The sequence below is a fragment of the Cariama cristata genome, unplaced genomic scaffold (assembly GCF_000690535.1).
Source record: "Cariama cristata isolate BGI_N322 unplaced genomic scaffold, ASM69053v1 scaffold5226, whole genome shotgun sequence".
NCBI classification, from domain to species: Eukaryota; Metazoa; Chordata; class Aves; order Cariamiformes; family Cariamidae; genus Cariama; species Cariama cristata.
The window spans coordinates 60653-82021 of NW_009623687.1; the positions used below are offsets into that span (position 1 = coordinate 60653).

General features: G+C 37.7%; 1 protein-coding gene across 2 annotated transcripts; it reads left to right on the forward strand.

The window, feature by feature from the left end:
• Positions 1–2179: 2179 nt before the first annotated feature.
• ANXA1 (annexin A1) lies at positions 2180–19983 on the forward strand. 2 transcript variants are annotated; one of them, XM_009702846.1, is made up of 13 exons: positions 2180–2202; positions 6162–6240; positions 8439–8532; positions 9304–9398; positions 11050–11163; positions 11764–11854; positions 12854–12933; positions 13846–13902; positions 15285–15378; positions 16002–16097; positions 17169–17227; positions 18086–18208; positions 19606–19983. In XM_009702846.1, the coding sequence occupies exons 2-13, from the start codon at positions 6175–6177 to the stop codon at positions 19663–19665; spliced, it is 1029 nt and encodes a 342-aa protein (XP_009701148.1). In that variant the 5' UTR covers positions 2180–2202; positions 6162–6174; the 3' UTR covers positions 19666–19983. The 2 variants fall into 2 exon arrangements, with proteins under 2 accessions (XP_009701148.1, XP_009701147.1); XM_009702845.1 differs by lacking the exon at positions 2180–2202 and adding an exon at positions 7794–7807 and having other exon boundaries at positions 6175–6235; positions 19606–19665.
• Positions 19984–21369: the final 1386 nt, after the last annotated feature.

Genomic DNA, 21369 nt, shown 5'->3' on the forward strand with positions numbered 1-21369 from the left:
TATTTTCTTTACTGAGAAAATGCCAAAAATTTATAAAGATGCTCTGAGCCTGTGTAATTCAGCTTTCTAGGTTATTTGAGTACTTCAAAAGACTCAGCTAGGTGCACCAGGGACATGGACGGATTTTCAGCTTTTCAGTATAAGAAGACTGTAATTAGCCATTGTCATTAATAGATAATGGAAACAGTCCCAGAAAAAGAGTGTAAACAGAGGTTTCGGCCAACATCCGACACCAGTGAAATAAGATTGGTGGTGTCGTACTGACATGGAGAAGGTCAGGAGGGCAGGAATAATCTGAACTTCACAGATCATAATTAAATAAACAAAACAAAATACAAGCTGACAGCTTGCTCATAATATAACTGTCAGCTGTGAGGGACCTTCAATTATTCATCTTACTGAAAATATCTGAAATACCTTTGTCAAATAGTATGTGAAATGTGCAGGAAAAAAGGAAAGAACAACATGCAGGAGAGAATTGCTGTCAGAGAGCTGGGGGGGCTGGGGGTTTGCTAGGTCCAGGACTGTGGAGGGGAGTTCCACAGGGATTGGCAAGGCAGGGCCTGGCCATCCTTCCTGTCCCACCACCCTAGCCAGGAGCAGGACAGCTAAGGGGCACAGGGGCAGCCCCAGTCTCAGGCATCCGGCACCTGCTTAGGGATGGAGATGGGGATGGGACGGGACAGACCATCAGCCCACAGGTTGAGCCTAGCCCAGGTTCCACAGCTAGTCCCAGCCTGGCTCAAAGGCAGTGGGGTGGTGGCTTAGACAAGGACCAAGAGCTGGGGCTGCAGCTGAAGGCAGGTCCCAGGGCTGGGGTGGCCTGGCCACTGCCTCCCACAGCATTACTGGGGGGTCTCCCCTTGGCCTGGTGCGATGGGGACCCCCTTGGTAGTGCTGATCTTGAGCTGATCCCCAGGACCTGCAACCAAACCCTGTTGGTGGGACACATTTAGGGACTCAACAGTTTATACCAAGATATTTTGAACAGAGGAAGGTGTAAGCACTGCTGGATTGTGTATGCAATGATGTGCACATTTGAGGAATTTGTGAATGTCCACTCTAATGCCATCCAGCAGTTTGTTCCCTTCCTCCTCCTCCTTCTATTAATTGCTACACTTGGCAAGGCCAGACTGCATTTCATGCACATTCATGAGAGGAAGATCAGCCATACTTCCTCATTCTGGAGGTACCAGTGTGCTGCGGCAGGTCCAGGTCAGCAGAAAGCAGGACGACAGCCAGCTGGGAGGCCAATTTGCTAGTTGCAAATGCTTTTGTTTCAGGAAATGATATTTCTTCACTGGGCATCATGTTCTGGGGCAATCTGAGATATTAGTGATATATTGTGTGGTGCTGTGTTGGACATGCTCTGGAAAGTGTGTTTGGCCAGCTTGGTGAGGAAGTGCTTGCAGAAAACCACATCTAGCAGGCTGGTGAACTCCCTCATCTTGAGCAAACCACTCTCACTTTGAACTTCAGAGTTTAATCTGAATGTTTCAACTTCTTTCTAATTATGTAGGTGCCAGTTATTGCCCTTCTATTAAGCCTGCCAGTTTCCAGGTTATTTCTCTTCTAATTAAAAAAAAAAAAAAAAAAAAAAAAAAAAGATATTGGTATTAAGTTTTAGGCATATCTTGTTCCTGGACCATTTCTGCCATGGGCTCATGTGTAGAAGAATCAGAGTTAATAGCCACCAGATCTCAGTGAAGCGTGGAAGTCACATCGACTCTTCACTCTTTTTTCTCTCAAAGTTTCACTAAGCAAAGATATATCTTAATATGTTCACTTAGAAGTGGTATCAGACATGTTAAAATGTGAAGGGAGTAACTCAAGTTTAGTTTTTTAACATTTTAGTCTTACGATCCCAAAAGATGTATGGCAATTTACTACTTTGGGGGATGTGACCATGGCAGGGGAGGAGAGTTACCATGGCATGCTCATTTGTTGTCTTTTTCCCTTCTAAAATCTGTTCCTGCTTTCTCCAGCACGTAGTTTTGCAATGACTTTTTTTTTTTGCGTGGTTCTGTGTTTTGGATAGCACCCAGATTTAGCTGCTGCAAACAGCAGACGGTTGCTGGGGCTGTGGAAACACTCTGGTTGCTGGGTGGGGTCTCCCGCGCAACGCTATAAAAGCATTGTGAACCCTCTGCTCTTTTACTCCCAACGGTGCAGCCCTGAAAAGCAGTATTTGTCAGAAAGAAGGTAGGTTTTTGTAGCTCTTTGCTGCTTTCTGTGGACCTGACAAACTTTAATAATGGTACACTAAATTTGTCAAGTGATCTGGTGAAACTTTCTGTGCGTCAGATTTTGCTGACAAGGGAAAAGACGGATGGGCAGGAGAAATTCTTTCAGTTTTTAAATGTTTCATGTACATGGAAGGGCTTGTACAATTACTGCTTTTATTTAATGCGTGTAAGGAATTGGGAAAAAGAAAAGATTAAAAGACTAAAAGCAAACTTATTTGGAGCTGACTGTTTCCTATGGTCTCTCTTTGCCTTTGTAGTAGGCTACTGTTTCTAATCTGCAGTAAAACTGGAGTTCCTGGGAAACTAATGTGCTTTGTATGGAAACTTAAAAAAAGAAATATCTGTTGTTACTTCAACAACAGTTTGCTACTGTGGGACTGTAGAGGGCTCTTTGCTCATGAAAGTGATGAAACTGAGGCAAAGCAATCTTTTAGAAACATAAGAGCAAACCCCTGGTTTTGTGACTAAGAAGTTAAGCAAAGCCACATAAGGGGTGTATCATCTGGGATTTGTTCTGCTAAAACTTTCCACTGAATTTTCCAAGGATGAGATTGTTTTTCTCTCTGATGTTTTCATTTATATTCAGTAGACTTTCCACTGTAAAATAAATTATTGTGTTAGATCTACTGTCTGTTTTTCTAATAGGGTATAATGACCTTACTTTACATCAAGATCCTGGTAACTAGCACTGGACAATAATCACAGACGATATATCTGATATGGTTCATGACATGGTTAAATAAGCATCAAGAATTGTTGTCGTTTGACACAGACCACAGTGTAAAAGTCTACTTTGTGTCTTTAAATATTTTCAATAAATATTGAGTGTTTTCTCAAAACTTTTAAAGATGTGCATATGTCCAGTTCAAGGGTGCTTCTTCTGGGGACTGGGAGCCAGACAGAAAGAAACATTGCAGTAATTCTTGTGAAGCAACAGTTAGGACTTCCAGTCTGGATCTCTGATTTTTCATTCCAGTTGCAATGTTGATCATTCCAATAGGGAATGATAAAATGCATAAAAATCGCAACATTTGTCAAACTGAGAAATTTTGAGTTCTTGATCCTCTTTCCTTTCAAATGGGACATCTACACATTCCAGTTTGGGAAGTGGGACACATGGCTTGGACAAGATTTTATTAAACAGAATAACTCTCAAATAGGTATTGGCATGGAGTAACCAGAAAGAAGTGTCACACTTTTGCACGGTACCTTCTGTTTGCACTACTCTGTAGGCATATATGTTTTTTCATCTCCCTGTCCATAGACTTTGTCCTGAGCTCAAAAGCAGAGGAAAACACACGTCAGAAAGCCATCAGTTCTTCCAGTCTTTTTCATGTTAAATTAAAATAATATTTTGACTGAATGTATCTCTGCTGGATCTAGGTATTTTTTACATGAGCTGTTTGCATTTTAGAGTCCTGTGAATCAAAGCATTGGGAAAGACCTTAAAGCTCTCTTCCTGGATTCCAGGCTTCCTTTTTCTTGTTAGTCATATTTTCTTATAAGGCAGGCAAACAGTTTTATATATAAGGTAGTTTCTTAACTTTCTGAGCCAATTCAAGCGGAGTAGGGTCTTCAGCCCCTCCCAAGACCTATTGCCTACTTCGAGTTCTATTAAAGTTGCTTTATTTTTTACTAGATGGAAATAGATGGATCTACATGCCAAAGTGTCTTTATTTAAAAAAGGATGAAAAAAAAAGACTTAGTTTTTAAGGCACAGAATTCTTTTATCATATCTCTAATTTAAATTAGGATAGACATAAAGGTTTAGAGGCTTAATAAACCACATTTAGTGTAGGCTAGCACCCTTCTGCTCTAGTCATCTTCAAGTGCAGCAAAACCTCCAGAGCTGGGTGTGAGGAGTGGAGGTGGTGACAGGCAGAAGGAATGGATATGTTAGCAGCTCTCCCTGGAGCCAGCTCTCCGTGAGAAGTGTTATTCTATCAACTAAAACACAGTTTTGGTCCCACCTCTTCTCAGATATTGTGCTGTGAGGCTGAATCTTGTTTCTTAGTTTTAAATGGTTATACACTCTGTGAATCTATTAGTCAAGAGACATATCTGTACATGTCACTGCTACTGACTCAGTGCACTATTATGGAAACTTGAAGATGTTTTCTTCCTGCTGCATATGGCCTTTATGTATGCTGTTATAAAATGCAGCAGAACTTTAGATACTATAGGCCGTCAGCAGAACTTTAGATACTATAGGCCGTCATCTGGCCTCATATACTACGTCTGTCAATACAAGGGTACAGGAGTCACTATAACAGCTTGATAAAATGCTGTTTTTAATAGCAATGTAAGTATGCTTTTCTGATCCTCAGTAAACGAAATATGCATCAAAGTTGGTCCTTAAAACTCGCCCAATATTCTGACCATTATTTGCCCAGATGAGACCTACTCTAAGTAACAGACAAATACAGATTTGGAGTCAGTTTCGTTTTTCTAGCAGCACAGACAGAGCTGGATTTTGTGCCCTCAGGGCTGAGGGAAGGGCACAAAAACAAGAGTGTTATGGGGAAGAGGGAGTGCAGGTGGCTCTTGCCTTGGAGAGGGGAGAGAAGGGTGGAGCTGGCCTGGAGGGCTGGAGGAGGGCTGTGGGAGGTAGCTGTCACTTTGCTGGCAGCTGAACATGGAAATAAATTTTACAGTTTTGCTATGAAGGAAAGAAGCAGCTGCGCTGCTGCTACACTGCTTAATCCTAGCTGTATGTCTCGTTAAAAGACTGCTTTTTGCCCTTCCTGGGGGACACAGGGCATAAGTAAGGCAAGTGTGTTTACAGCATAAGCAACATCATTTTCTGTACTTGTGTATATGATCTACATTATATAATCTGAACCTCAAGACTGCAAATAGTATCTTGTCTCTTCACACTAGGTTCAAGGACACTCCGATTTACCCAGCAACATTGTCTTTAGTTTATTGTTTATATGTATGCTTTAAAACCAAGTCTTCCCTAGAGTTTGCGATGGAAGTGTTTTGGGAAAAAAAATCTATTTTGAGCACACTAAAAATACTTTATTTGATAAAACATTAATTTCTTATCTCTGTTCCTTTGTTGTTTCTATTAGGAAACAGCATATTCCTCCCACCAACGTTGTTATTAGGCAACCTATTCATAACTTTTGGGTGCTCAATGTCAAATCACATCACCATTGGTCTTTTTTTCCTATTTTGTATGGTATCTTATGGAAAAGCTGGACTGATTTTCATTTTGAGTGGTAAAAAGCAAAAATTACCTTTTTTCCCATCTTAAATAGGTAATGTCCTATTCTTTTGTAAAAATTGGAGGAAATATGTAAGAAATAAGGAACAGTGTAGGTGAAGCTGTCCAATTTTACTCATCTTCCTTAGGAAGGGGCTAGTCACAGAAGTTACATGAGAGTATATTTAACAAGGGAATATCTTTTTTCTTAACGTAACACACAAGAGCTCCAACCTCCATAAATGATCAGACAAGAATACTTGTTTGCCACTGAACTTGAACAGAGTCAAATATTCAGTAAACTAAATAAGCATAGCTGATTGCCAATGGGGAAAGACAGACTTTAATTTGCTCGTGGTAACTTCCCTTTGTAAGTCAATGCTAATGCTTAGGTATTGCCATAGTAAATAAGCAAATAGTCTGACTACTTTACTGTTCTATTTCTAATATAAAACTTCTGCAAGTAGCTAAGGGCATAGGGGTGAGCAAGGAGTTGTGGAGTATTGTGTCACCTACCAAACATAAAAGTTACCTGCTTCCAATAGCACCGGGCAATTACTGCTTGGGCAAATAACCCCTGCATATCATAGTTCAAGAAAAGGTATTTTGAGAACAGAAAACTTTGAGTTGCACTGGTGTTGAAAATGATGAAAAGTGGTTTGTAAGTTGATGAAAAATTGTTTGTAACTTGATACATTTTTTCCTAGAAACTCTGTCAACATGGCTATGGTATCAGAATTTCTGAAACAGGCATGGTTCATGGAAAATCAGGAGCAGGAATGTATTGTAAGTATTATCAACTTTTGAGAGCATCATACTTATTTTCAAGTACTTTTAGAAGTGATCTAAAGGCATAGGCCACCAAAAGTCTTTCATATACTCAAAGGGAGGAAAAACAATGGCAAAACTCCAGTGAATTACAACTGGAATCCAATTGTATTGCAGCATATAATCTAATGTAATCTAATAATCCATAAATCTGCTATCAGATGAAAAATTACTCTTATTTGCACATATTAGTCTAGTTATCAATTCCTAGGCAGAACTAGTTACTGTAATGAAATTGTAATTCCCAGTGGCCGATCACTGATTCACTCAAGTCATCCTCTTTAAAGTGATAATCTGATGCACAGGTGTGTGAATGTGTAAGAACATGTTCACATGATGCACATGAGAGAAACAGGAACTCTTAGGCTGAGGTACAAGAAGCCATGAGTTGGAGCCCAAGAATGTAAAGGAGGAACTGAGGTCACTAGTATATGTCATAGTTTTCATATTATATGACATGCTTATGGTGGAAAGAGTCATGGTATGTAATAAAACATCTCAGATACTAACTGATACTAATTAGAAGTGAGGTTTACAGTGGTAAGAAGTCAAGAGTTATTGCACTAGGATGACATGAGGAGTCTTTGTGATAATGAAGTTGATTAAGATACTGAAATGACTGTCAGCAAGGGTAAAGCAGTACATGGTGAAGTCCGAGGAGATCCTGAAAAAACTTCCATCTTGAAAAAAATTGAACATGGGAGGAAAATTTAGCAAATAAAGTTTTCTGCTCTAGACCTTTGTGGATTTTGTAATTTTGACTCCACAACATCTTGTGCACAAACCTTTGGCTCCACCATCCTATCCCCCTTGCACTCCCAGGGTCCTGAGTCATTCTGGTTGTGGTGGTTACAGACAATTTTTATTGCTAGTGGATAAGTTTGTCATGGAAACCAGTATACAAAGACTAGTGTGGAGTGCCTTGGAAACAAGCATTGAACCAATCCTTTTCCTCTGTTGGCTAATCACACGAGTCAAAGTGATTTTTTCAAAATTAAGTAAGTACTGCTTTAATTATGCAATCCCTCTGTTCTCTTACAACTCTTAGTGATATAATTATGTAGGGAGTTGAATGTTTAATTGTCAGTTATTAGGAGTGTACAATATTCAATACAGAATGCTGTATGTAAAACATGTATCCGTAAGACCTTGCCATTTCTGTTATGCTATTAAACTGTAGTGGCAGAAGGATTTAAAATTTAAAATAGACAGTTGTTGAAACAGGAGTAAAAGTATAGGTAATTCTGAAAAAGTTTAGTTAAACTACTGGCTTTTTTTAGTAAAAAGTCTCACCATCCATCATACCAATGGGAATTTTATATAAATATTTCATCCAAGAATCTTGGGACATTTTATAGCTTCTGTAAAAGAAGTAGACATTGGTTAGGTAGTGCTGTTAGGCTATAGACCCTACAAGTAACTTAATTTGTCATGTTGCTGACTTAGGGCAAGCCATGCAATCCGTCATATAGTGTGATTCATCATCCCTAGTTATTTCCAGAGCCCTTTAGACATTGACTGGGTAGTGCCCTTCTAGGAGTGGATTCACAGAAGGCAGCCAGTAGATAATGCCTATGAAGAAAGTGTGGCTTTCATCTCGAGTTTCAAAGAAGTTGCATAACAGTTCTCCACTTCCTGGTAGGACTAGACTTGAACTCTTCTCCAAGATCTTGCATACAAGGAGTGCTTGTAGCCTTAGATATGAGTCAGCTGAGAAGCCACTTAAGGTGACGCACATTCGGTTTACATAAGATGAGCAAAGAAAGTAGTAGCAAAGAGATTAGTAGCACTTTACTGGCAGTGCCTGTAGGATTTCATTGTAGTTTTAGAGCCTTTAAAATTTGGATATAGCTGCCTAGCATGACAGTTAAGAAGTATATTCCTGTGGAAACCAACTTACTCTGAGAAACAGGTGTTCAGGTACCTAAAACAATAGATTAAGTAATTTCTGTTTAATGTAAGAGGTGTGAAAGGAATAGATCCAATGCATATCCATTACTGAGTCTGATTAGTTCTCTGCAATTCTCAGACTGTGTATGTTCCTTGATAGTCCTGCAATAGGCAATCCCAAATATGTGTTTTATTTAGGCATCTAAAACTCCTTATTTGCAAAAATATTCTTTGGAATGAGCAATTTTTATTTTTTTCCTCTGCAGAAAAGTTCAAAAGGTGGCCCTGGGGTGCAGTCATACCCTAACTTCGATCCATCAGCTGATGTTGTTGCTTTGGACAAAGCTATTACTGTAAAGGGTAAGAGAAGTAAATATTTAACCTGCTACATTAGGACTCTTCCTTAGGAAATTTTGGGAATAGTTTTGAATAAAATATCAGAGTGAGAGGTAATGGCAAGCAGGACAGTTGCCTCTGCTTTTAAAAGCTTGACAATACATTAAATTATGCCATTTGGTAAAGAATCTCAATGCTTTGGTAAATCCTGATGTTGTATTACAATTTCAGACCTTAATACTACATTCAAGTTCTTGAACATGTTGAAGGAAGGGTTGTAAAAATTATTTTCTGGAGAACAAAAAATATTATAACGTACCATTGATTTGATTTCCATAAGATCCCTGCAAGGGGCAGTGAATATGCTGAAAATGTAGTGGGTGCTTCTATCGCGCTTCTCTCTTTTAATGAAATTCACATTTGGCACTTTGCCTGTACTTTGAAACCTTTTTCAGTTGACTTACTGAGATTAAATTAGTATGCCATCTAAGTCTAGTTTTGGTGGGTTTTTTTCAGTTATTCTGTAGTGTAAGTTCTGCACTCAGAACACTTTAAGACTTTCTATATGAAATTGTAGAAACAGGTTTCTGTGTTCTATGGGAATATATTTATTTGGTTTCTTCACTACATCACTAATTGTTTTTCCTTTGGTTAAATTTAAATATGTTGAGAAATCAAAATATGACATAAAGCACATAATAGAAAAGTAACAATTATTATTTGGCTGAATGACGCACTAGAGACCACTACAATATTTCCAATATTTTAGACATTTTGTTATCTGGTAACTTGTAGGTGTGGATGAAGCCACCATCATTGACATCTTGACTAAAAGAACAAATGCTCAGCGTCAGCAGATCAAAGTTGCCTATCAGCAAGCTAAAGGAAAGGTAAAGTATGTTCAAGCCAAGCTTAATTTTACACCCAGAATATCAATGTTGCTCCTGGCTCAGGTGATACACATAGCTTTAGTTTCATAGAACAAAAAGTTACAGTCTTCTGCCTTCTGTAGTTCGTGAAAACCATGACAGAATGATAATTCTCTGCAACTATATTGCCACTGCTGAGCCTTTGAATACAGTGACCACTATTTTGAAAGAAAAAGAAAAGTTTTTAAAAGTTGTGACTTTCTGGTTTTTTGAGTGCCCTAGAGATCCTTTAAATCACTAAATCACTGGTAATGCAGTGATTTCATTACCTTCTGGGAGACAGTCTGCTGAGAGAAAGGGACAGATGGAGAAGGGGACTTGGAGGTATCTCTCCAAATATTTAAGTCAAGATAGAATACTAAATAGAATAGGAAAGTTGTAGGACCATAATGCTGTTCCACAAGTATACCAACACTGTTATAGGGGTGGGTATACAGGGGATAGCGTTCTTCTACCTCTGAGTGGTAAAACTGGTAGTCTCTGGAACAGAGAAGCTTAGAAATTACAGCATGTTCCTGGAAAAGGTTTTAATTGCTCTTACTTTTCTCTATAACAAATTTTCTTCAGTTGAATCTGTAACTCTAAATTGAAATGACAGTTGCACAGCTGGTATACCAGAGTTACTGAGCATTTGTTCCTTGGAAAGTGATTCCTTTGAGTGTAACTTTTAAAGGCCAACTTAGAAAATAAGTCTAATATCTCATTTTAGCATATTTCTATTCATTTCTCTTCAGGAAACCTTGCATGTGCTTTTCACAGCCCTCCCCCTTCAGAGGAAGCTCCAACCTTGCAATTATATTTTTTAAATACCTACATTAAAATACAACTTCAAAGATGCAGAGAGACTAATGCTGTTAGATTATTAGGTACCCTGGATCCTGACACACCATGAGAAGCAGAACAGACCTAGCTGTGAGCATAATGCCTGCTTCTGAAATAATCTTGTTGGCTTAGGTATCCTGTCAAAGCAGGTTGACCTTCTCATTCTTGCAACCAGAACCTGGACACATAGTTGGTGGAGAACAGGGCTATAACTTTTCATATAGCAAGATAGAGTACTGAGTATTTCCAGATAGGAAGCAGAATGAATTAGTTTTGTTTTTTTTTTTTTTTTTAATAACTTAAATTTAAGTCAAATTAGAATATAGCCAGAATCTTAACTTCAGGGCTTGCAGTTTTGTGTAGGGTGATATTACACTGTGTCCATAGAGTTTCCACTGCAAATTCTGCATCCTTTATGCAATAAATGGATGAATTAAAATGTTATCCAGATGAGCAACTCAGTCATAATCATAACAGCAATATAGTATTATCTTCTCTTAAAAACAAGCAGCCTATTTTGAGTCTTCTTCTGATACTGTAAATGGGTGGATATGGCTGAACTGCAATGTGTGAAAGTACTCCTGAATACTTACTGAAAAGCCTTGGTACTTTAATTAACATAAAGGTAACAAATAAAAACTTTAAGTAATGCTTCATAATTCTTTCTAGTAGATAAAGGAATGATGTAGACTAAGATTCATCAGAGATCAGACTAATTTTTGGACTGTAGCTGAACAGCAGCTTTTTACCATTCCCTATCTTAGTGTGTTTCTTACTCTTCCTGTTACAGAGTCTGGAAGAAGCCTTGAAAAAAGTTCTGAAAAGCCACCTGGAAGATGTTGTTGTGGCTTTGCTCAAAACTCCAGCTCAGTTTGATGCTGAAGAATTAAGAGCTTCTATGAAGGTAAGACAAAAGCTTCTGCGAAAAGCTTTCCTCAAAAACATAAATAATTATCTGGGCCTGTAAATGACACTGGACTTGGATTTCAAAGCTTGAGTATTGTCTTCATTTTAACCCCATTTTATAAAATAAATCTATACTGGTAACCCAGGTAAATCTCAGAACAAGACCCATCAATCTCTGCTGATTTTCAGGGTTGAAGGAGATTCTTTTGTGAGAATGAGCTCTTTCTGCCATCTGAAAACTGATTGCTGATGTGGTGGTAGAAAGGCATAGTGTTTACATACACACTTACACAAGAGAAAACAAAAAGGGAAGGGGGTATTTTTCTTCATAAATCTTACATTCCTATCTTTTATGTGCACTGCTTGGTCCCATTAGCACTTCTTTTGGGTACCAGTGATATTAAATGTGATAAAAATTTAATTCCCAAAGAGCTGGAATAACAATATTGTATGGAAGTATAAAGTTTTTCATTTTTCTTTCTTGTTCCATGTGGGGCTTTCAAAGCCAAGTCCATGAATTTCATTTTATTTCTGTTCTTCTAAATTTTAAGTTGACTGTATCAAATAACATCTCTAAAAATTCAACCACTTTTATCAGGGACTTGGAACTGATGAAGATACCTTAATCGAGATTCTGGCCTCAAGAAACAACAGAGAGATCAGAGAAGCCAGCAGATACTACAAAGAAGGTAATTCAGAGCAAGAAAGAAGTATTAATGGTATAACTCTGTAGCAGACACATTACAGTCACAGCCCCACTTCTCAATATGAGAAGCTGAGAGGACATTGTAGGAGGCAAGTGAAGCTTCACATAAAATTGAAGGAGCTGCAGGACAGAGAGATTGTACTGACTTTTTCTGACCTACAGATCCCAAAGGCACATCATCACTGCTTGAACTGTGGATATCTCATGAAATGGGCCACACATTTAGGTGCTTTCTAGGATGCAAACGAAACCCAGCTGCCTTTCTTCTCTTGCAACTAAGCCTTGGCTGACTTCTTAAGAACTCACTAGGCTTGAAAAAAAAGCATACTGAGTTACCAACACAGATAACATTAGCAGTAGGAGCAACTACTGAACTAAGGTGGGGAAGTGTTTGAAGAAAGAACTGAAACATAATGTGACATCTCTCATATATGTAGAGTTTACTGCAGTCAATCAATGTTGTCTACTTAAATCATGTTTACTGAGATTATGGGATAACTTTTCCAAGACACTTCCATTAAAATAGTCTCAGTTAGAAGCCCAAATTAACAGTTTGATTTTTTCAGAAAAGTTTTGTGACTGAGTTCAGTGCTGTTAAGAACAACCAGAAATGAGTATGAAAGACAAATAGCTCAGAAAAAGTGTCAAGCTTTTTTTGTACTTCACAAGCAAAAGCTCAAGACAATGCCACCTGCAAGACCTTAGAGAAAGACTTTTCCAGCAGATTTTGAGTTTAGGCTCCAATTTCACAGCATATCTCAGGGATTAGAGGACATGTTACAAATATACCCCTTCTCTCAAAGCTAAATGAGAGAAAGTAAGAAAACTGCATTTCTAGTGGACATATTTAAGTGAGCTATTAAGAAAAGGGTGAAAAAATAATACAATCATAGAATGGTTTGGGTTGGAAGGGACCTTTAAAGATCATCTAGTCAAGCTGGCTGATAATTTTAAAACAAACTACAAATCCTTTTTATTTCAGTGCTGAAGAGAGATCTGACACAAGACATTATCTCTGACACATCTGGAGACTTTCAGAAGGCTTTAGTTACTCTAGCCAAGGTATGCTGTGCTTAAGCATTTTGGGTAATATTATCCATAATAAAAATTAATGTTGTCAAGAGTATTTTAGAGAAAGACATGCAATTAAATAAAGATTTAGGTAATGTTTATTTCCCTGCATTAATTTTACTTACATATATTAGACCATATGAAATTGTTCTAAACAGCTATAATGAGATTTTATCTCAAATGCATTTTAAAAAATGGTGATGTTTATTATTTTTTATCAGTTATACTTTTAAAACTTTTTGTAGTAACTGTCTGTAAGCACTTGAAAAAGCAACAGCCATAAGGTCATATCAATTGACTAGAAGTAGAAAAAAAAGAAATGCTTACAGTGAGAGAAATAAACCTTTTGCCTTGCTGTTATATGTCTAGTAGTTAGATAACAGGACAGGGGCAGGGAGCTAACAAATGAACAAAGCGTTTTGTGAATTTATGTTCAAAAGCAGGTAAGTTTAAACACTGGAGCTGCCCAATGGAAAAACCCTTCTAAAATTCATAAATATTTGATTGTGTGATTGTTGAGTACAAGTATATGAAGCTCGTACACGCATGCAGGATTATTTTTTGATACATCCACATGCATGGTTTTTGGTTTCCAGTCAGCTTGAAAGGAGTCTATTGAATGGTCATCAGGGAGACAATCACAGCTTCTAAACCTGTTACTTCACGTTAAGAAACAATAATGTAGGACTTCAGAATTAAGTTACTGATATCCTTAGAAGTGTGAGCTCTGATTGGTTACAAATACAACAGCTTTATTCACAGAATGATTGACATAACTGTATCTACTTGGAATTACGTATTAAGTTATGTATGAGAATGGTAGGGCAGAACTCTAAAATGCTGAGTTTTGGTGAACTGAATGATTGTGAGTGCCAGTGAAATTTTATTTTTTCATCTATGTAGGCTGACCGATGCGAAGATTCTTATGTGAATGATGAGCTTGCTGACAACGATGCCAGGGTAAGATCATACTCGGCACTCTGCAGAGCTTCTTCCTCTGACTTACGTGACAGTACAAACTCTGGCTGTGAAAGTTCTATCTGAATGTTGAGCGTTGCAGATCTTAGAGATTTGTGTGTTATATAGCAGTCTTTTCTGAGGGAATACTGTTTTACGTTGTTCACATAAGCTTTGCTATCTGAAAGAAATTAAATCTTCACCCTTATATCTAGCTTCAGAAGCATTTCTGCAAGAACTCCTCTAGTTCATGTAAAGAGTGCAGAGCATTTGAAGTAGAGGTCAAGAATTGGAGAAATTAGACACAATCTTCCTTCTTTTATAATACAGTTCTTGAATTGAGGGACGAGGATGTAGTCACATGCGTGCAGAATCAGCTACCAGACCTTGACTGGTGTGAACTCTGCAGTATGTTAGCTATAGCTATTGCTTTACAATGATGAACCTTTCAAGATTATTGCATAAACCTCACAGTCATTTTCTGAATAATCCTAAAATAAACAATTGATCTTTCCCTTATTTCTTCCACCATCAGTATGACTACTTTTGTTAAAATCTTAGTCAACCTTAGCAGTCTTTCCTAAGTTTTCACCTATAGAACCTTACATCACTGTTACAATTTAAATGTAGAATGGCTTTAAATTGAGTTTTTAAAAATCCAACCAAGAAAAGGCCATTGAGCAATACTGCTTTTATTGCTACTACGTAAGGAGTTCAGTTTTGTCATCACCCTTCAGTATGAAAGGTATGTAAATTAATACTCTGTCTAAGATCAAAAGTTCAGTTCTATTTCTCTTGGGGCAGAGAGAGTGTTATTAAATCTTCTTTGCTGCTGTGTAGAGGTGTTTAATTATTACTTCTAGAGAGGTTTGAGGAGGTGAGGAAAACTAAGGAGACTGCTCTGGTTCTTACTTTTCATTAAAGTCACTCCTGGAAAGACAAGGAGTACTTGGTGCGTAGGCTTCTCCTTCACATTTGTCCAGTTAATATCACAGATAATTTTGTTTGTCTGAAGAAAGCCTAGCAGTCCTAAGCTCCCATGCAGACTGTAAACATGTCATGAAATATGAAAAAAATCTTCATTTAAGGATGTAATATACCCAGGAGAACTAGATGGTGATCAGAAAATGTCTGAAAATATGTTTTCTAGCTGTATAGTGTTCTTGAGGTACTATTATGACATAAGTGAAGTATGAAGTACTACTTGGTAAACCTAGAGTTAGTTTGGGGTTGTGTAGAGTTTTGTTACGGATCGTGTCAAGAGCTAGAGTTCATTACTGACAAGCAGTAGCCTACCTTTGGCTGGTCGCCTCAGAAGTATAGTATTTCTGTTTGTGTTTTACTATACTGATGTTAACTTTACTACTGTCTTTTCTTTGTAATAGGCCTTGTATGAAGCAGGAGAGAAAAGAAAGGGAACAGATATTAATGTGTTTGTTACTATTCTTACTACAAGAAGCTACTCGCATCTCCGAAAGGGTACGTGGGAGGAAACTTTGTGCTTCACTGAGATGATATTTTGAACATGGCCTGCTCATGAACTCAGAGAAGATATAGATTATCAAGGCATGACTCGGACTGCTACTGAGGTCTTTGTAATTGGACATATGCTTGCTGACTAAAAGTGCAGCTGGCAGCTTGACTGTTCTTTCCATACTAGTGATGACTAATATCATTGAGGTTGTTAACAAAACTATTACCATGAAGTCTCACAGGCTTAGTGATCACAAGGCCAAGGGATCAGTGTGGCAGGGGTTCTGAATGCTCCCTAACATGGTCTTGCTCCTCAGCCTGTTTGCCGTGGGTAGAGGATATCACCTAACGTCACAGGCTCCAGTGAAATCATTGGACCATCTCTATCCCTACCAAGGGGAACATTAACCCTACCAGCCTAACAATGTCCCATTCCTTATGCTGACTCCACCAGTGAATGCAGTAACACTTCCCTTTACACTGTGCTGGCTGAAGAAAATGAGAAAGATGGCCTACAATTAGTCATCTGTGTGCACTGCTGCAGCAGTGAGGGCAGAATAAGCCAGAGGCAATGCAGGGAGAACACTGTATTTTCATCACTGTTCACTGAGTTTTCTTCCCTTATTTAGTCTTTCAGAAGTACACCAAATACAGCAAGCATGACATGAACAAGGTACTGGATTTGGAGCTGAAAGGTGATATTGAGAACTGCCTGACTGCCCTTGGTAAGTGGTTCTGCACATTGTAACCTACTATATATACTGACTATATGTATAGGTATATATTTACTTCTGCCATACTTGCTCTGACAGGAAACCATTCTGGGCTTACCTTGCTTCACTGGGAAACATGGAAAATACTTTGGAAAATCTAGTCTGAACTTAGTGATTTAAATGAGTTATTTAAAGTCAGTTAAAGTTGATGAATGAGTAGAAATACTTCTCCTGCCATGTAGAAAGGTCTGTTAAGGAGAACAGATGTGTCATCAACGTAGGAAGACCTTTACAGGAAGTCAATATGCCAAAAAGAAGGGTCAGAACAGGCACAATTTGTATCAAAAATCCCATAGTTTTAAACATATCTTCAAAAAACCAAAACCAAACCCACTCTTCTCTAAATTTTTTTTAAAAAGATATTTGTAATATATGATTATTAAAAATATAACAAAATTCCTTCTGTGGTTTTGTTCAGGAAAATGTTATAAGTTTTGTGACAAAGGTTTATATTAAGACCCTTAAGATTACTGTTCCTCATGAAAAATAAGGTGAGGCCGTGACTCACTTAAATCACTGTTATTAGTGGACCATGGATGGAATCAGGAGCCAAACACTTATCTTCTCAGCTCTTGTATCACAGTCAAGTATACTTTGGATAAAAGAATGGGTTCCATTAGATCCCTCTTCGTATCAGAAGTGGAGGGCAAGTACTTAGTATAATTTGGTTTGCAAAACATCAGATCATAACCTCTAGCTCTGCTGTAGAAGACACAAATGCTTTCACATTTTTCTTCTTGGGAACTACAGTATCTTTCTTAATTTTGTGGCAGTAAACTAGGGAACATAGTCTTGTCTTTACAGTAACTATTCTCTCCTGACTGAATTGCTTTCTGAATAGACAGAGGAAAGGAACTGCTACTTCTCCCATATTTTGAAGACAGGTAACAAAGAAGTAGATAAATAGGATATGCTGGTAGGAATACTGAGATTGCTTTTAAAGTGTTTTCTTTCCACACTTTTGCCATTTGTTACTTGTTACATATATAACAGATGTGACTTTATCTCATTGTTTCATTACAGTGAAGTGTGCCACAAGCAAGCCAGCTTTCTTTGCTGAAAAACTCCACTTGGCAATGAAGGTAATCTAAAGAAAAAACTTCTCTTTGTAAACATGGGGTGCTTTGTAAGCTGAAAAATAACGAGCTAGCTAGAGCTCTCTAAGCCTTTTCTGTGATAAAAAAGGACTGCAGAAGGAAGTTCAGTGTATTTCTCTGTCTCCTTCTGTTCTTTCCTTTGAAAGCTCTAAGTCTTTCCACAGGAGGAGATGTCTGTTTGCTGCAGAGTGTTCAGGAAGGCGTTTGTCCATCCATACATATATCTTTTACTCTAGACAGTGACAGAAAGCTAACTGGAACTTTTCTTATTTATGAAACCACAAAAATATTAGTGAAAAGTAAATAGGAAAGCAATCACGGATCTGGACAAGAGCTTTGTTGAAGCCTAATCTTTGACAAGGCATCCATGGTCCTTCTGGAACCTGAGTTGATTAGGACAGCTGGAGATCCTGAGACAGTCTAGTATGCAGGTGTTTTCATAGCTCCTGTGACTTGGTTAGGAGCAGTGTGTGAAAATTTGAGTGAAACATTATGAAAATACGGTTCATTGCACTATTCAAAAATAATAACAAAAGGCAGTGAAGTCTAAGTTGTCTCTGATGTCTAGCAAGCATAGTGAAGGACATACCTCTTTTTAGGAAACAGCTAAAAGAAATGTGTAAAAAAAATACAGGGGTGGAGATAGCCTGTCAGAAATGAATTGTGCTTACAGGTAACAGAAGGGGGATATGAGAGGTCCCCCTCATGAGAGATGTTAAAGGAATAGGACATGAGCTCTATTTACCCACAAAGTCTGATGGATTAACACACAGAACTTAGATTTAAGGTGTTTCAATGACATAAGTAGCCTCCTTTTTTCTTTTTTCTTCTTTTTTCTGACAGGGTGCAGGGACACGGCACAAAGATCTCATCAGAATCATGGTTTCACGCCATGAAGTGGATATGAATCAGATCAAAGGTTATTACAAAAAGTTGTATGGCATCTCTCTCCGCCAAGCCATTATGGTAGGTTTTCTCTCAGGTGACGTACGAAACGCAAAAAACCCGAATGATTTGGGAAGTCCAGTAAGGGTTTGTTAACTCTTCTGCTCCTCAGTCACTAGTTCATCCTGAGTAGCTCATCGTAGCTGAGTAACTCGTGTTCCAAATGATACGCATGCTGGTAGAACTAATTCCTTTTCTGGGGCAGTTTTTATCATGAAAAGTATAGCAGTTTGTTAGTAGTGGCACGTATCTCAGGATACCATTTTACAGTAGAAACCAAGAGCTGGATGGAGACTACAGTATCCCCAAATTCCCGTACCTGGGCAGATATAAGGTACATTGGCAGGAGAACAGAGATGATTTGACTGACAGCTGTATGGGAAATATTTGATGCAACTGGCTATTGTTTTTTAACATTTGAGGTACTCCTGCAAATACCTTGTTAACATTTATTTGGCCTGCTTTTCAGGTGAATTAAGGAAATGAGTGAAACGGACAAAAGTGTCTTCTTAAAGGAGACAGGTCATCCAATGTGTTTCCAGAAAATTTAAACCAATGAGGGACTTGAAGAAAGCTAAACTTGCAAAGCAGCTTTGTGGAGGCTAGTAGACAACACTAAAAAAAAAAAAGTCTTGATTGGAGTACATACACTCCCTACATATATCAAAATGCCTTTATGATTTTTATTGGTGTCTGCTACTTTTTCAGTTAGGTGCCAAAGATCACTTTTATTCTTCCCTCATGAAAATGTGTGATCTGTAATTTATTATGTAATTACATCACCTGATCGTGTTCCAAAGTGATGATTGCATCATCACTTGAGGTGTAGCTTGGCTATGCTAAACAATCCATATGTCTCTGCAAAGTAGATTCAAATTTGAGAAACCATAGCATGTAGTAATTACACTGCATACATAATGCATATTATCCATTTTTTCCAAGCTGAATATCTGATTCTATGGTGAATCAAATATCACTGTACTATTAGCCTGTGTTTGAGATAATCCGAGATACAATATGTATAGTGTTTTGATGTTAATGAACATTGGACATCACTGGTCAAGGAAGGCATTTTCACTTTATTTAGAGAAGAAAAGCTTAAGCTCATGAGCAGATAGAAATCTTCTGTGCATCTCTTCTTTATTTATGCTGTAATACCTCCCAGGATTTTTACTGGCCTTGTCTACCTTTGCTCCACTCTGGAAATGCCTGTGTTTATTTCTAGGTCGAACAAATAACTTCAGTGAGGGTACTCAGTTCAAGCTCAGTCTGTGGCTAACACATATGTGTTATCAAGTGATTAGTTTATTTAGGTGAAGGACTGATGTTTGGTACATGTATATTGAATACTTACTGAAAGTTATTTCTCTTGAAACCATTATCCTAACAATTGTGGTTTTCTGTACTTAAATTAACAGGATGAACTCAAAGGAGATTATGAAAACATCCTGGTGGCTTTATGTGGAAATGATAACTAAGTTTCATGTTCCTGCAATGCACTGAAACCCTGTTGCTGAAGATCTTTATATTTGCCTCAGCTGTCTATATAAAATACATGCTTTATACAGTGAGGTTTCTCTGGAATGGTACTTAGTCCATATGTGTTATGTCGAAATCCTGTAACATGGAATGTATTTTTTAAATATCTTTATTATGAATGGCATTAATATCTCTTGTTGCCATTGTTTATCCAAAGTCAAAGAATGTACCCAAGTTTCTATTTGCTTTATTAACCATGAAAAAGGTAAAGTTTTCCTCTACGCTAAGCAAATAAACTTTTAGGAATAAAATTAACCAGTGTGGAACTTTGTATGTCCTGTGTTGCTTTTCTGTGTTGAATTTCAAGTTGTCTGCATACAGTGCACGACAGAAAAATCAGTAAAAACTTAAATAATCAAAAATAATGTAGCAATATCAGACAGTATAGCTGAGTCTATAGATTTCCATTTCAATTCAGCTAGGGTTTATGTAAGACAAATGTAAGAAAAATAACTAAAGATAACTTGTTAAAAAAAATTGACAATATAAAAAAGCTAACAATATCTCTGTCTTGCTCTTTTTTGTTCGAATTCCAGAGTAAATACACCTGTTACATTTTGTACACAGGGAAAAAAAAAAAAACAAAAAAAAAAAACAGAAAAAAGAAAGAATTGAAAAAGGTCTTCATAGCCCATGTAGGACTTCTATCTTTTTCCTGATGAGTTGCGTAAATTTTTTATATTATCTCTAAAGTGAAAAAAATACTATCAGTACCCCTATTTTGGACGGAGTTTGTGTTTGCCATTGCTGTCCTGATTGTGCCAGGTCCTGTACAAATGAGTTAATTATAGCCCTCAGGTGCACTGGTGGAATTAAACATTACTTGTACGTTCTGTGTTACATGCAAACACTGCTGGTCTTTGTTACGATGGCCTCCAATTACTCATTTGAACAATAGTGTGCTAAACTATTGGGAAATCAAAGGTCATCTTGGCTAATTTGTGTTAAACATTGCAGGCCCTCTTTGCTTCATATTGGGATGGCCTAGGATAACAGACTTAGGTGTCTGGAAAAGAAGAAGTCTTATTCCAGAAGAAACATCAGCATTGCTAAAGGTGGAGATAAAATTCCTGTGTGCCTTCCACAGGGCCAAGTTTTGATCCACCCTAATTATTTTCCAAGATCTATAGTTCCCACTCTACCATAGTTTACTTTGTTGGTAATCCTTATTGTCCTCATAGGGGAAGTGCAAGAGAGAGAGTCTGACCAAAGAAGTTTATGGGACATATACATGATAGTCATCAATTAAAACAGAAAAACAAACACACACACAAGCAGACATATGCACAGACATCCTGTGCTGAGGGATCTGTTTGATCAAATGACAAGCTACAGAGAAAACAGAACTAAACCATCTTACATGTTTTGAGTGTGGTACTAGCAAAAGATGCATTTTCTTCAGAGGCAGATGTCAGGAGAATGCAATTCCCCAATACTTCAGTCCATACAATGATGAGTTAGAAAGGTTGTTTGTGACAGTAAAAGTTGATTGGAAGGAAAGTCTAACTTCACTGAACATGAAATGAAGATGGTATCTTGATTCTTTATCAGACCCCCCTAGCTTCCTTTCTCACTAAAGAAAATGCATAGAAAGGAATGATTAGTTGCATTATGGTTTCCTTTTGAACTTGTGGTGATAATCA